Source organism: Acinonyx jubatus, chromosome X, assembly GCF_027475565.1.
Source record: "Acinonyx jubatus isolate Ajub_Pintada_27869175 chromosome X, VMU_Ajub_asm_v1.0, whole genome shotgun sequence".
Classification (NCBI taxonomy): domain Eukaryota; kingdom Metazoa; phylum Chordata; class Mammalia; order Carnivora; family Felidae; genus Acinonyx; species Acinonyx jubatus.
The window spans coordinates 109182050-109197284 of NC_069389.1; the positions used below are offsets into that span (position 1 = coordinate 109182050).

The following is a 15235-nucleotide window of genomic DNA, read 5'->3' on the forward strand; positions in this document are numbered from 1 at the left end:
GAAAAGTAACTGTTTTTTAAAAAGTATTTGGTGATAGCTTTCTTAAGACTTGGTAAATCTGTCACTTCCTCTGTAAACTTTTACATGATCTCATCAAATAACCAAAATAGAACAAATTACCAAAGACTGACGACTCATGAATAAAAAATGTGACTAAGTTAAATGTTTTTAGGCCCTCATTTTGGTGGAAAAAGTATTATATTTACATATTGTATGTACCTAAACAGTCACATGATTTAACATTGACAGTTTGCACTAAGAAAATATATTAAATGTAATAACTAGATTTCTATTAGCTATAGAAATTTAAGATAAGATACTGCATTTTCAATGGAAGTAAAATATTAAACAAAAATAAAAGCAATAAAAGAAATATCTTACAGTAGACTGGAGGGAGAGTGGCAGAAAATAATCTGACATCCTATAATGAGGCATAAACAAATTCAGAAATTGGAACCAAAAGAACTAAAGCTGCACTACCAGAAAGTCTGTGACAGCATTCTGATTTATTTTACTAATCATATGAATAACAACAGAAAAAAAAAAAAAGGTGCTGGGGTAAATTCTGGGGAAAAAAAGTGGAGGAAAAAAGAAAGAAAAGAATGATGGGAACAGTGCATTTTACCCTCCACAGGCATGTCTGACACTTTACGTGACCTGCAAGTGAGAAAATCCACCTAAGCCTGAAGACTGTTCTTACTTTACTAACAATCTTTATGTCCTTAATTAAAAGCTAAAGAGCAGATCAGTGTTACTCTTCCATATTTTAGGAAAAAAAGTTGGGTGAGGTAGAAAACTTTCTCCCTCTATATTATAAGTTTCCAGATACTTTTAACATCCAGTACTTCTTACAGTGCTGTGACACATTTAAGCACAGGTTGAGAAACCCATAGAGCTTTTAAAAACTTAGGGGTGCCTAGCTGGCTCAGTTGGAAAAGCATGCCACCCTCGACCTCGGGGTTCTAAGTTCGAGCCCCCTATGTTGGGTGTAAAGATTACTTTAAAAAATCTTTTAAAAAATCATGTAAAAGTGTAACAACCACCATAATTACCTATCTCATCCTATAAATTACCCATTACCCAGATAACTAATCTACCAGGCTAGAAGGCTTAAAATAAACATGCAATATAAAACTGTTGGGTAAAATCGGTCATTTGGAAACCACTGATTCAAATTATTTTTATGCCTTACTGCAACCAATTAAATGATACAACCTGCTTTTTAAGTGCAAATACTAACACTTTCAGGCTTTCTGCCCTATGCCTATTACCTGGGGTTTCTTTTCCAGGGACCAACAATGAAGCAGCACTTTTGCTCCTGGCTATTGAAGCTTTTGTTGGGACCAGCAGGCGGCTGATTAAATTATTCTCCCGAAGACTGGTATGCTGGTGGCGAGCTGAATGAGGAGAACAGACATAGTTGAGGTCTCACAAATAAATGCAAAGCAACAAAGAGCAATGTGAACTGCTGTAAATGAGAACTTGCCCAGCCTGGAAGTAGAGGCAACGAGAGCAATACATCCAGAACGGGAATGAACACTGCCACCAGAGACTGCCTTGCTGGGGAAGAGAGCACTGAGTAAGGAACCAAAGGCCCCCAGGATACATAATAACCCCAGTGAAGAAATCTAGGTAGCATACTTAACAGAGTCCTAGCCAACATATGGAGTCTCTGCAGAGGAGCTTGCATATGTCTGTCACGCAAAACGCCTTTGACACGGATTCCTACACATATCTGCCACTGACAATCCTACTCTGGTCAGATTCATTGCCAAAAGCTCCAAGGGACTGACTGAATTCTTCTGTTAAAAGTGCATCTTCTAAATATCTTGCTCCAATAAATTTTTATGTTCATAAATATCCCTGTGACAATGGCATTTGTGATAATGGGATTTGACCCTAATCAACAAACTGGAGAGCATTCTGTAAGTGAATGGTTTGGTAGAAACAAAAAGCAACAATTGTGTTTGACAGAGGAAAGGAGAGGAAAGGTATTAGAAAGAAACTTTAAATAAAGAAGTACTTCAGTAATAAGTATGAATTTTTTTGTATAATAATCAGCAGTTCAAACATGTACAAAGGTTAGATGTGAGTAATGCCATGAAGCAACAGAACAAAGCTTTTAAGTTCAAATTATGGCCAATACTTAGAACTTCTAAACGCAAACTCATGAAGTATTTGAAGAGCATCAAGTCCTCCGACACAAATCTATACCTATACCAACACTCTGCGATCTAGTCTCTCAGCTTCATTACAGACCTCCTGCTCACATGATGGCAGAATTACATATTTCATTTAAAGACAGACTCTTGGCTTCAGCCAAATGTTAAGGGATATTTTGGCTTCCAGTTTTAGGAACAACTTCTCAAGCAACGAAATGTTGACATAAACAGATCTCTTTTAAGCCACTATTTAAGACTGGTACTTGGGAGCACCTGGGTGGCTCAGTCGGTTAAGTGTCTGACTTCGGCTCAGGTCATGATCTCGTGGTTGGTGAGTTCAAGCCTCACATCGGGCTCTGTGCTGACAGCTCAGAGCCTGGAGCCTGCTTCGGATTCTGTCTGTCTCTGCCCCTTCCCTCCTCGTGCTCTGTCTGTCTCTCTCTCTCTCTCTCTCTCTCAGAAATAAATATTAAAAAAAATTAAAAACAAAATAACTAACCACCTGGTTTTTCTTCTACTTTTTCTGTTTCCATAGGTGACTGCAGTTTGTTAGATCTTCTATTCAAAGACGAACTTCTCTTTTCTGTTGTTTCTGGAGATCAAGGGCAAAGGAAAATTATTTTTTATAAATTATTTAACTGTGTTATTTTAGGAGTCAACTCCTCTTTTCAAACATTTTTTATCTTCTTTACTCTTGCTTATAAGAATTTATTTAAATTTCAAATCTTATGTAGAGATTCTACATCCCCAACCTTAAAACTAATTTACTCTAAGTTATCTGAAATAAAAGTATTTAGAAAAAAAAAAACCAGTAAAAATTAAGAGGAAAATGTCTAATACTACCTGACAAGATCAATATTCCCAAATTAGAAACATTCATTTTAAATTTTAGACACAATCCATGACATCTGTTACTAAAGTAATGTATACTTTAGTTATAACGATTATGGCTTTAAACTTTTTAAAAATGATCATTAACATTTGGCATAGATGTCGCGATTTTAGCAACCTAATGAAAAACATGCTTTGTGTAGACACTTTTCCATTTCACTTGAAATGTTCTGGCTCAGAATACTGAGGAATGTCTGTTTAAAGAATAACTTCTTGGGTTTCCTGGGTGGCTCAGTCAGTTAACCATCTGACTCTTGGTTTTGGCTCAGGTCATGATCTCACGGTTTGTGGGTTCAAGCCCCGCATGGGGCTCTGTGCTGACAGCTCAGAGCCTGGAGCCTGCTTCGGATTCTGGGTCTCCCTCTCTCTCTGCCCCTCCCCTGTTGGTGCTCTGTCTCTCTCTCAGAAATAAACATTTAAAAAAATTTAAGAATAACTTCTCTTTTGGGAACCTGTAAACTAAATCGGGGACCTGTACATATTGACAACGTAGCATCATTTGAAAATCCGTGAACTGATAATGTAACTGAACAGCACGATCCAGAGGTATAATCGATTCAATTGTATGATTAAATCACATATCCTTTACCATCATATCACAAGAAATGACAAGGTAGTGTGAACAGTTACTGAGTCAGCAAGTGGCAGAAGAAAAACAGACAATTTAAGTCAGCCAAGCTTTAAAACAGAGCTATTTAAAACATTACAGGTTATTACAGTATGAACTTAATTTGAGTTTGAAATGTTCATCTCTCTGGATCAAACAGATTTCATTCCAATCTGAAGAGATTTTTACAAAGGTAAGCCACCGCCAATACTGGGTTTATTTTCCCTGGCATCATTAATCACAACATTCATCATCTCAGAGTGTGCAATATACTGTACCTTTAAGTAAGTTATTTCACAAAAGTATCTTCTACACACACCTTCTTGTATTAAAAACTAGTAAAGAAATCATCTAAAAAGTTACTTGGAATTGCTCCTTCAGTGCGATTTAACTAATTATTACCTTGAAAGTCATCACCTGTTCCTCATTACAAGTCTCATTGATACATCAAGTAAACCTATTAATGAAAGCATACTAGTGTTTGCACATATTAAAAATGGCATACGTGGGGCACCTGGGTGGCTCAGTCGGTTGAGCGTCCGACTTCAGCTCAGGTCATGATCTCACGGTCCGTGAGTTCGAGCCCCGTGTCGGGCTCTGTGCTGACTGCTCAGAGCCTGGAGCCTGTTTCAGATTCTGTGTCTCCCTCTCTCTCTGACCCTCCCCCGTTCATGCTCTGTCTCTGTCTCAAAAATAAATAAACGTTAAAAAAAAAATTTAAAAAAAATGGCATACGTGTCTGTGGAAGAAATATTTGCTAACTCCTCAGAGCAATTAGATAATAAAACAGAGTCAATGCTTGTGAAACAATTAAGATATATTAAAATGAAAGTATATGACACTGCAATGATTGAACTAAGGAATAATAAATTTAGTATATGACGAGGAAGGTACTAGAGAAAACCTTCCCACGTTAATCTACGAATGAACCCAGGCTACACACAAGTGCTCTGGGAAAGCCTATCAAGAGTTAGGGTGTTAAGTGGATCAACTTTTGTTAGACCATTATGAGAGAAAATATGATAACCACAGACTGACAAACAAAAGACGTCTCAAGCTCATGGTTAGAAATCAGGAGTCCTAAAAGTATAAATAACATAATGTAAGTACGAACAAAACAAAAATCCTTTTCAACATTTTAAAACTGTAATATCTGGATAAAAATGGAAATGTTTTCCACTAGGTTAACTACTGCTACAATTAATAATACTTTAATGAAATCCAGAATCTTTTTGCTGTACTGGAATTTTATAGCATTGCTCAAAAATAGGTCAAGGTATCTAATAAAACAAAAGAAAGATTTTTGAATTCAGACCATAATTATGCATTTTTTAAATTCATAAGGCACAAAAGTGGGAAGATGTAATAAGTTTGCCATGTCTTTTTCCTGCCAAAGTCACTTCTGTTTCTGTCACTGGAAAGGATTTTTTTTTTTGATTGATGGGTATGGCTGCCTAATCCATTTCAATTATCAGTGAGGAGCACCATGTGCAACAAGCCAGAAATGGTCACTGACACACACTCAGGTAAGATTTTTTTAAAAGAAAAACACGAGAAGCAAAAGGTATTTGAAGTAGTCATACTAGATAACTTTGTTTTCTTTTAAAGAACACCACCTTAGCACTGCGAAGAGTTGTAAAGTGGAGCTTAGCAATGCTTCTCCCCTTAAACATGGGTATCACTTTATTTGCTTTGGAGGAAAACATGAGCTTATTATTGAAATGTACAATTTCAACATCATGATCCATCTATCAAAAGACCAAAATATAAACCATAAACAAGCATGATAGAGTGAAAAGCACTGAATTTCCTGGGGTATTAATTATAAAACCAGGAAGGTAATTACACTTGCCTGTCAGGTTTACAAGGTTGTCATGCATAACAAATACATGTGAAGCAGATCAACCTGTCTGTTGGAGTATATATGCTAACATTGTCCTTACACGAGGTGATATTCATGAAACTTAATGGAAAATGAATAACTAGTTTAGCTACTCTCTAGGAAAAACAATTTCATTTACTGGTTTGGCAGAATGTGAATTACTTTTATAACAAATTATTGTGCCACTTACCGGCAATGTCTTTTAGTCAAAATATGTTGTAGTTTGGGCTACCTGAGACCAACAAAGCCATCTGACAATTCATATGTAAATCATGAAATAAGGATTAATACTGATGAAAATCCAAAACTGTAATGACCATCGCTATCTACTGTAAAACAAGGTGGTGCTCTTCTGAAATAAATTTAAATGTTCTACAGTCTAAAGGATAAGTAGTACTGTAAAAAAATACATAAAGAATTGATTTCATTGGTTTAAAATTCTGTGGAACACGTGAAATAACTACTTACTCTTGGCAACAGAATTCTGAACACCTGCAGATGACATAGGCATTTGTTTGTGTAAACCGGAAATCTCTTGTTCAAGTTTTTCAGTAGATACAGAACGTTTATTAGCTGAGAAAAGATATAATATTTACTGTACTCAGATTTAAAAGAAGCATCATTAGCTGAAACAAAGTGAGTTCATGATGTAGTTCTATCGAGTATAGACATGCATTAATTAGGTGCACAATATTCATGGTCATTCCTTATACATGATAGAGATTTAAGTTTTATGAAACTAAAATTATGCCCATTTTTAGGAAAATGTACAGTACCCTCAATGGTAAATGGGGCAATTTACTTTTAAAATATGCATTGGATAAAGTTGTATAAAGCTTTATTATTAATCATTTTTCCAGAGATAACAAATTTAAGTGGTAAGATTTTAGATATAATGGATAAAACGATAATGAAATTTCTTTTGCAATCTTACAATATAAATTTATTGTGCACACCAAAGAGTACATGGCAGTATTTTCATTTGGGATACAAAGTTCAAAATCTTGTTGTAAAGCCACCTTGTAGCAATAGCCAATATCCAAATATGAACCTGAATGAACTTCAAGTTTAACAGCTGTATTAATTACCATTTTTAGTCTCAGGGTTCACGGTTGTAGAGCCTTCCCATGACCATCTTTTTTGATGATGATCAACACGGTTGCTCCGTTCCAGTGTACGGTAGACAACAGCTTTGAATCTCTCCTATTTAAAATAAACACCAACAATTTTTTACGTATTATAAAACCATCCCATCACCAAATTTTTGTATCAAGCAAAATTTTAGGGGACATCAGGTAAAAGTTAAAAATATTGGGAGGGGCACCTAGGTGGCTTAGTCGGTTAAGCGTCCAACTCTTGATGTGGGTTCGGGTCATGATCTCACAGTCCCTGGGACTGAGCCCCATGTTGGCTTCTGTGCTGGCAAACCAGAGCCTGGTTAGGATTCTCTCCCCCCGCCGGCCCCCTGCCCCGACTCGTGCATACACACACACTCTCTCAAAATAAATAAACTTAATTTAAAATATATATATAACCTTAAATTCTTTGTAGAATGAGGCAGAAAAAAAATCAACTAATATACATATAAGTGAAATCTATGCCAGAGTCATCTATAATACCCACATTTCTAAGATCTTCAGTTCTAGTGTTAATCAACAGTTTTTTTTAAGTGTATTTATTTTGAGAGAGAGAGCAAGGGAGAGGCAGAGAGAGAGGGAGAGGATCCCAAGCAGGCTCCGCACTGTCAGCACGGAGCCTGACGTGGTGCTTGAACTCACAAATCTTGAGATCATGACCTGAGCCAAAATCAAGAGTCGGATGCTTAACTGACTGAGCCACCCAGGCATCCCTCAATAAAGTTAAAAAAAGATAATCAAGGTGTTTGTCTGGACCTCAACTTTATTTTTCTTTATTTGAGTAATCTCTACACCCAATGTGGAGCTCATGCTCTTATGACTGAGCCAGCCAGGTGCCCCTTGACCTTAACTTTAATCGAGCTGCTCAGGAGAACAGCTTTTCAAATGTAAACACCACACTGTGACAAAACAACCCCACAGCCATGCATGGTTTTCCTTTCTCAGATAATTTTGTGCTGTAACAAACCATGGACTGTACTCAGGTAAACAAATCAACTGCAGGGCCAGGAGGCTTTGTATTATTCCCTGACAACAACCGTTTCATAGCAACATCATTCTTATAATGCCCCCACTGTTTCTCTGAGGGAAAAGATCAACATACTAGGAAAATGCAGAGTCACCCATATCCCCTGAGGAGAAAAGCAATTGCAATTCTTAAAATGAAATGTATCTAGTGGCAATATTTTAAAATGGTATTTTCTAACAGAAAATTGCCTCAAATTACCAGAAACCCAGAAAGTGTAATAAACACTAAAAACCATAATCTGTCTTGTATTATTCAAACATCACTGATTGTTGAGAATTCTATCCCCTGCTTCCAAACGCACTAGCTCTGTGTGCTTTCAGGTTCCAGTTGCATCTGTGGCTCCTACTTAAGCTCCTGTCCTGGCTCCTATGTGTGTCCACACTTACCCGTCCTCAGCACCATGGAGTCTGGGTTTTCTCCCTGCTCTAAGGAATTATTCTCTTTTTCTACCTGCAGGCTGCTCAGTGTCCAAGGGTTCCTTCTTGCTCTGCTCACGGGAACTGCCTCGCCACCCACCCCCCGACTAGTTTTGTGAGGTTGATTCTCTTTTGTCCCTTTTCTCCTGGTCCTTCCTCCTGTTTCCTCCTGCCACAGCTCTGGCTCCCTCCCCCTCTGCAGTGCCATTATGTTACATTCTCTTTTCTCTGGGATCTCTCTGAGGTTCCTCTTTCTCTAAGATGATCTTTTTTTCTCTAAGTCCCTGGGAGTCTCTCTCCTCCAGGGACCCTCCCCCACTCTGCAGTTTTCTATTCTACCTTCTTTCAGTCTCTTAGCTCAAATCTATCCCTGTCCTTCCTTTTCTTTACCACAGAAGCAAATTAAGGAGCTCTTTCACAGAGGAAGATGGAGAGTGATAGAAATTCTCAAGGAGAATTCATCAAATACTCTGGAATATGGAAAAAAGAGCATAAACAACCACAGAAAACAGTTCAGAAGACAGAGAAGTGGTAGTGAGTGGACCATGGACGGGGAAGAAATGGCACGGGAACAGTCCCAGAATAAGGAAGGTCCACAGAGGGGGCAGGGGCTGAGGCATGTGAGAGCAACCTTGTGCTTCACAAGGAGGGAAAATGAGCACCACAGAGAAGAAGCCTCATGGGGACAAATGGAACCAAAAAGAAAGGACAGAAAAAGAAAACTTTAAATTAGGGCAACAGAAGAAAAGAGGGGGAGATAAAAACACACATATTGAGAGAATAGACAGAAAGCCCAAAGACAGGGAGAGAAAAAGAGAGAAAAGCTAAGACAAAGAAAGAGGAAAGAAAAGTGAGGCACCTCAGGCAGAAAAAGGTCAGATGGAGAACCAGAAGACAGACTAAGATTTAGGGACACTTGAGAATCACTGGAATAAAGAAAAAGAGAGAATGCCAGCAAGAAAAAGAATGGTTTCCCAGAGAACATGCCAGATTCACAAGAAGTCAAGGATCCTCAGAGTAAAGCAGTGGAGTGACCCTCCAGGAGAAAAATCTGATGTCAGAGAGAATCAGGCAGAACAAGACAGGTAGCCAGATGCCCAAGTACGGACAATAAAAGACAAATTGACTGAAGTGGGACAGAAGGGAAAATAGAGGGCATTACTAAGGCAATGACTCCTACCCACAGGGTGCCAGACACCAAGAGTCCAGAAAGGTAAAGAGAGCAGCAGGACTACAGAATGGCAGGGGAAAGAGCAGGCCTGCGGGGGACGCGTGATGAGGAAGGGGGGGGCACACAGGAGAAAAGACAGGGGAGGCCGGATGGGAAGTGTGCTTCCCCTCTGACTGGCCTGCACTCAAGCAGTCAGAGGAGCCGCCATGAGAAGTACGATGGGGAGCCTATCAGGACAAATTCCAGAGTCTCAGTGGAAGGAAGGGTCAGTCAGGGAGAGTGGAAGGGCTCTCTTCCCGGGCCTGCAAGGCTCCTCTTTTACATCAGCTAGTGGTTCTAAACTCAGGGGTCTCACACGACAGGGACAAGAGGCTCTCTACCACTGAAGGGAAGCAGCGAGAACTGGAGATGGTTCCTTTGGCAGGGGAGGGGGCAGTAAAGGCAGAAGGGCTAAGAAAAAAGTGGTCCGGTGCTGGGCAACACAGTGTGTCATCTGATTAACAGGCTACAAAAATACATACCCTTTCCTCCTGTAATTTTTGTTTCCTTTTTTCTTCTGCGGATATTCTCCGCTGTTCATCCTTTTCTTTCTGTTCTTTCAGCTTTCGTTGTTTTTCTTCCATCAGTTTTTCATACTGGATCCTGGACTTCCTTTCTTTTTCAAGCAGTTGTGTTTCTTTGTTGGCTGAAATATTCCAAATACATTTTCAAGGTGTTAAGAGCCAAGCAAATATTTAACTTTTCCACATTATACGCAAGAAAGAAAAAGGTAATATATCTCCTTCTCTTAAAAATAACATAACCTATGCTAATAACAAAAGATTATGTGAGTGTAAGAGAACGGCCACTAAAGTATTTGCCCTGGGTGTTCATTTAACTCCAGAGAACTGAGATGGCTTAGATGACCACTCATATCCTGTCCAAACTAAGATTCCAAATTAAAAACAAATATTTTCTTTCATGTGGTATTTCTGCTGATTTGAGCCAAGGTTAAGCCCCACCAGATTAACCTGCTATATACATTAAAATAAGAAATAAAAAGAAAACATATAGGCAGAATGTTTTTGTTCATTCTCTTAGGAAACTGCTTTCAAAGGCCTCATCTATGCAGACCACACTCAGCATGCCAGTTGTACAATCATGCATTTAGTCATGTACCACATTATGAACAGCATGATGTTTTCCTACTTCAAATTTCCCATCACTAAAGCCTGGAGAGCATCTATGCAGTTCTAAAATATTCCTCTGAAGAGCTACAGGAAGAAACCGCTCCTCATTAAAACAAAGACAAATGATATCCATTTGAATGAAGCTGAGCACAAGTTTTGTCAGGGGATTTCAAAGATCAGAGAAAAATGCAGTTGAAAAAGCAGTCCCTTAAGTTGTAGAAGGATATTCTTTTAGATTCTAATTTACACTTAAGAAGTGTATGTTAGGATTATTAGCAACTTCATTTTCCTTTTCAGGGTCATTTTTATTGAAATCCCATTCCTCTGGTTTCTACAAATGTTGAAATTTTCATATTTTAGTTTTCAGAAAATTGGAGGTAACAGAATTTACTACTTCAAAAATTAAACAATTTAATCAAATATTTTTCTTGGGCCTTCTTTATCTTACTTAGTATAATCATTGAATCCAATATAATACATCCTAGGAAAAATGTAATCTATGATATAAACAGATCAGGAAAAGTAAGCAAAACGACTCTGGAAATACATAACCTTACAAGAAAATTCACTCATTCTGATTATTTTTTAAAAATCTAAAATATACCATCTTGTTGTCTTTTCTTTTCTTCTCGGCGCTCCTTCGCCAATCTCTGCCTTGTGTCACTTTTAAGGACAGATCCATCTATGACTAAAAACAAAAAAAGAGAGAAAAAAGTAAGACATTAAATAGGATATCAAATTTTAATGACATGACACTTTGACATCTATCACAAAGCATTCTAGAAATTATACCTGGCTTGAATGATGATTTTATATTTGAGGATTGAGATGCAGAGCTAAAACCACCCTGATTCCGTCTTTCTTCGGCCATGGCGTGAGCAGCCGCAACTAGAACACAGGAACATAAAGGGAAGGGACTAGATAATAAGAATACGGTTAATACAGGGGGAGGCAAACAAAGCACAGGCCGTCGTCTTTGATGATAAAGGATAGCATCTCATCTATAAGGCAAAATCATGATAGATTAATCCAGGTCAACAATACAGACATACTGAGTACCTATGACGTTCAACAACAGTTTAAGAATTAAAGCTGTTTACTGTGGATGTGCTGGCATACCAGTAGACATAAGGAGAGAGCTGTGAGTGGGAGTGGCAGCACAAGCTTGTGGATGAGTAGGAACTAATGATTAATAGCTTTCAAAAATGCATCAGGCAAGACATTACAGCAAGTACTAGAAAAAGTGAGCTGGCAAGGAATTGGAAAAACTGTTTTGCCATAAATTTGGGAATTTAGAAAAGAGGTGGCATTTATGGATCTGAATTTACAAGCAGAAGTGTCAACAGTGAGATCCTCAAAGATTGGGCCAATATTAAAGAAGTAAATTTATAAATTACCTACATGTGGGCTTTTCTACTGTGGCTGCACACTAGGGTTACCTAAGTTGCTTTAAAAATACATTAGCAATGGGGGCGCCTGGGTGGCTGAGTCAGTTAAGTGTTCGACTTCAGCTCAGGTCATGATCTCAGGGTTCGTGGGTTCGAGCCCCGTGTCAGGCTCTGTGCTGATAGCGCAGAGCCTGGAGACTGCTTCAGATTCCGTGTCTCCCTTTCTTTCTTCCCCTCCCCCGCTAACGTGCGCTCTGTCTCTCTTGCCCTCAAAAAGTAAATAAACATTAAAAACATTTTTTTAAATACATTAAGCAATGTATTAGCAATGACTGCTTCTCCCCACCCCCAGTCTCTGGGGTGGGGGCCCAGGCATTATCAGTTGCTAAAAGGTCTATTCTAATGCACAGTGAAGGTGGAGAAGCACTGGAGGAATTTCCATTGAGATACTATTATTCTAGGTAGAAAAGTGTCAGGCAAAGATAAATTTACACATGCCTTGTAAAACAGGCCCAAAAGTAGTAAATAACTTCAATAAAGGTGAAATACAAGGTTAGGGGAGCACAATTTGAGGAGAGTAAGAAAAACTAAAATTCTAGGATGATACACCAATTACTATAGAGGATACCCTGAACCCTTTAATTCCACATATGGCCATATCTAAAATGCCCCACAATGCTGGGCATCTTCAGGAAGGATCTGGAGATTAACACTGAAAACTCTCTTCTACCCTTGTAAAAGCCTAGGAAATATGTCCCTGCGGCGATACTGTGTACAATTGCTTTCTACATGTCAGGAAAAAATAGAACAGTGGAAGATGGACAGTTAAAATAATTAAAGGAATAGAGTGGCTGTCATTGCCCTCATAGAAAGAAGGGACTCTGAGATGTTCCTTGCCACTGAGGAAAGATATCCAGAAATCATTTTACAGAGTAACCTTGAAAGTGATGTCACAATTGCTGTCATAGTGCTATTTCAAAAGGGAAAAAGGATTTTTTTTTTTTACCCCAGAGACCTAACAGCTCAGATAATCCATGATTTAGGTAAATTTGAAGATTAGATTCTTCTCAGCTTCCTTCCTAGTTCAACAACTAGCAATTTTATATACCAGAAGTTATCCTCTGAATTTAAGTAGTACAGTGCATTAAGAAAAATTCTTAAATATAGTCTATAAATTAATTAAACCCTCCTATACACTCCCTCCTATTTGTAACATGTCTATGTGAGCAGAGAAAAAACAACAGTTGGTTCTGCACATTCAGCTTTCCTGCTTAGAAATAACAAAGAAAGTCCATATTTTGGCACAATTTAGCTGACCATAAGGGCAATTTCTCTCAAAATATACAATTTTACCAGACATAAAGACCTCATTAAACAGTAGTAACTTCAGAATTAGCTGTGGTGGGAATAATGAACTAAACCATAAAGGTCAATGTGGAAATAATATCGTCTGATTTTTAGAACTTTATATCCAAATTCTTACCAGCAAGAAATACATTTACCAAAAGGACAGGTTCTAGAAACCACTTAAAATGTTCAGGCAATGGGACAAAGGCTTTAGTCTGAGCTTAACAGAGTATTATTTTACTAAACTCCGTTGAATGAGGAAATTCACTTACCATTCATTTTAAGGTTACAGCAAGGTGCAGTTTAAGTCCTGTACTAATTCTGAATCCCAAATTAAAGTTAAAAGTTACCTTTTGCCTGGAGATTAAGAAAATGTGTAGAGTTTATTAAAACTGAAATATGAACCTTAATCTATATTTATGGTACTTAACTAAAAATTGCTATAATAATGTATATTACCTCACCATTTACTTAATGGTGTGTCTCCGTCTCTCTCTCTGCCTCCCCCTGCTCATGCTGTCTCTCTCAAAAAAATGAATGCTAAAAAACTTTTAAGAAAAAAAAAAAAAAGAAAATACAGCAATGGTGGGGCACTTGGGTGGCTCAGTTGATTAAGCATCTGACTCTTGGTTTAGGCCTAGGTCATGATCTCACGGTTCATGAGTTCGAGCCCCCCATCAGAGCCTGCTTGGGACTGTCTCTCTATCCCTCTATCCCTCTCTCTCTGCCCCTTCCCCAGTCGCTCTCTCTCTAAAAATAAATAAACTTAAAAACTAAAAAAGAAAATAAGCAATGGAAATATTTTAAAATAAAGCACTTAACTATTTTTGTAAAAGAAAGCACTATTATGCTTTGCTAAGAAAGGCCTGAATTTAGAAAAAACTTGTGAAAGACATTAGAAGAAAACCATTCTTGGGACACCCGGGTGGCTCAGTCGGTTAAGCATCCCACTTGGGCTCAGCTCACAATCTCAGGATTGGTGAGTTTTGAGTCCCACCTCAGGGCTCTCTGGCTGTCAGCTTGGTGCCCGCTTTGGATCCTCTCTCTCCCTCTCTCTTTACCCATCCCTCAAAAACAAACATTTTTTATAAATGGGGGGGGGGGTTAGAAAACCATTCTCCTCCTATAAGGGAAAACTTACAAACTCAATCATCCTGGATATCAAGCCCAGTAAAAGCCTCAGAATGCACTGAACCAAAAATAGCCACTACTAAGGATATCAAAGTTAAAGAATGCTTTAGACTTAATAGATTTTTTAAAGTTGTCATTGAAATTTTGAAGCCTCTTTTGGATATAAAGCGTTTTAGCTCATCACCAACTTCAATATAGTGGAAAGTTCCAGCTTCTCTTTGCCTGCCCCCCAAACACACACACAGGATCTGTGTCACTAGGGCAAACTAAATGCAAGAAAGGAAGAATACTTTTCTGTGACAACTAGTTCAAGAATGGTAATAATCTTCCAAATGCTTAATCCCATGAGATGCCAATGATAAAATACTCATCCCAATACTTATTCGGCAATTCTAAGTTGTCTGCCACAGTTGCTGCTCTTGATATCACTCTCAGAATTCAACGTAAAATCTGTAGCTCCTCCCCACCATGATCCTTCTTCCCCCAAACCCTTTCTTCTGTACTCATTAGAAATATTAGATCACATACACTACTATTTTTATTAGGTAGCAAAGGGGTAGATTGTAAAAAATGATTGAAAGGTTTTTTAATAAAAAAGGCTTTGAGTGTGGCAGAGAACCACCATACTGTGAAACTAAATTGTTACAGATTAACAGATTTAGGGTTACTCACTGTTATTTGGAAAAGAGAATAAAACAAAGTAATTGCCACCAAGTCCTATCATGGGCTCCTGCTGGATGTAGTGCACTAGGGGGTCTAGCACTAGACAGTTCCAGCAGCTCAATCAATACCTGACCACTCCCACAGCTGCTGGCCCTGTGCTGGACCCACTACTACCCTGCACCTGAAGAAGTTATTTGTTTAGTACAATGTTTTAACTTTGGGAGCCAGGTTCCCAGCAGGAAATG

General features: G+C 38.3%; 1 protein-coding gene across 7 annotated transcripts in view; it reads right to left on the reverse strand.

Annotated features, from left to right (window-relative positions):
- Window positions 1-15235, reverse strand: part of MAP7D3 (MAP7 domain containing 3) — a 54973-nt gene that overhangs the window by 13912 nt on the left and 25826 nt on the right. For 6 of the 7 annotated variants that reach the window (XM_053201734.1, XM_053201733.1, XM_053201732.1 and 3 more), the window contains 7 exons: window positions 11254-11349; window positions 11066-11149; window positions 9814-9977; window positions 6631-6745; window positions 6011-6115; window positions 2662-2754; window positions 1272-1397 (listed from right to left, as the gene is read on the reverse strand). In XM_053201734.1, the coding sequence (XP_053057709.1) occupies window positions 1272-1397; window positions 2662-2754; window positions 6011-6115; window positions 6631-6745; window positions 9814-9977; window positions 11066-11149; window positions 11254-11349 (783 nt within the window). The remainder of the gene's footprint in view (window positions 1-1271; window positions 1398-2661; window positions 2755-6010; window positions 6116-6630; window positions 6746-9813; window positions 9978-11065; window positions 11150-11253; window positions 11350-15235) is intronic. The other variant, XM_053201731.1, reaches the window with a different exon arrangement.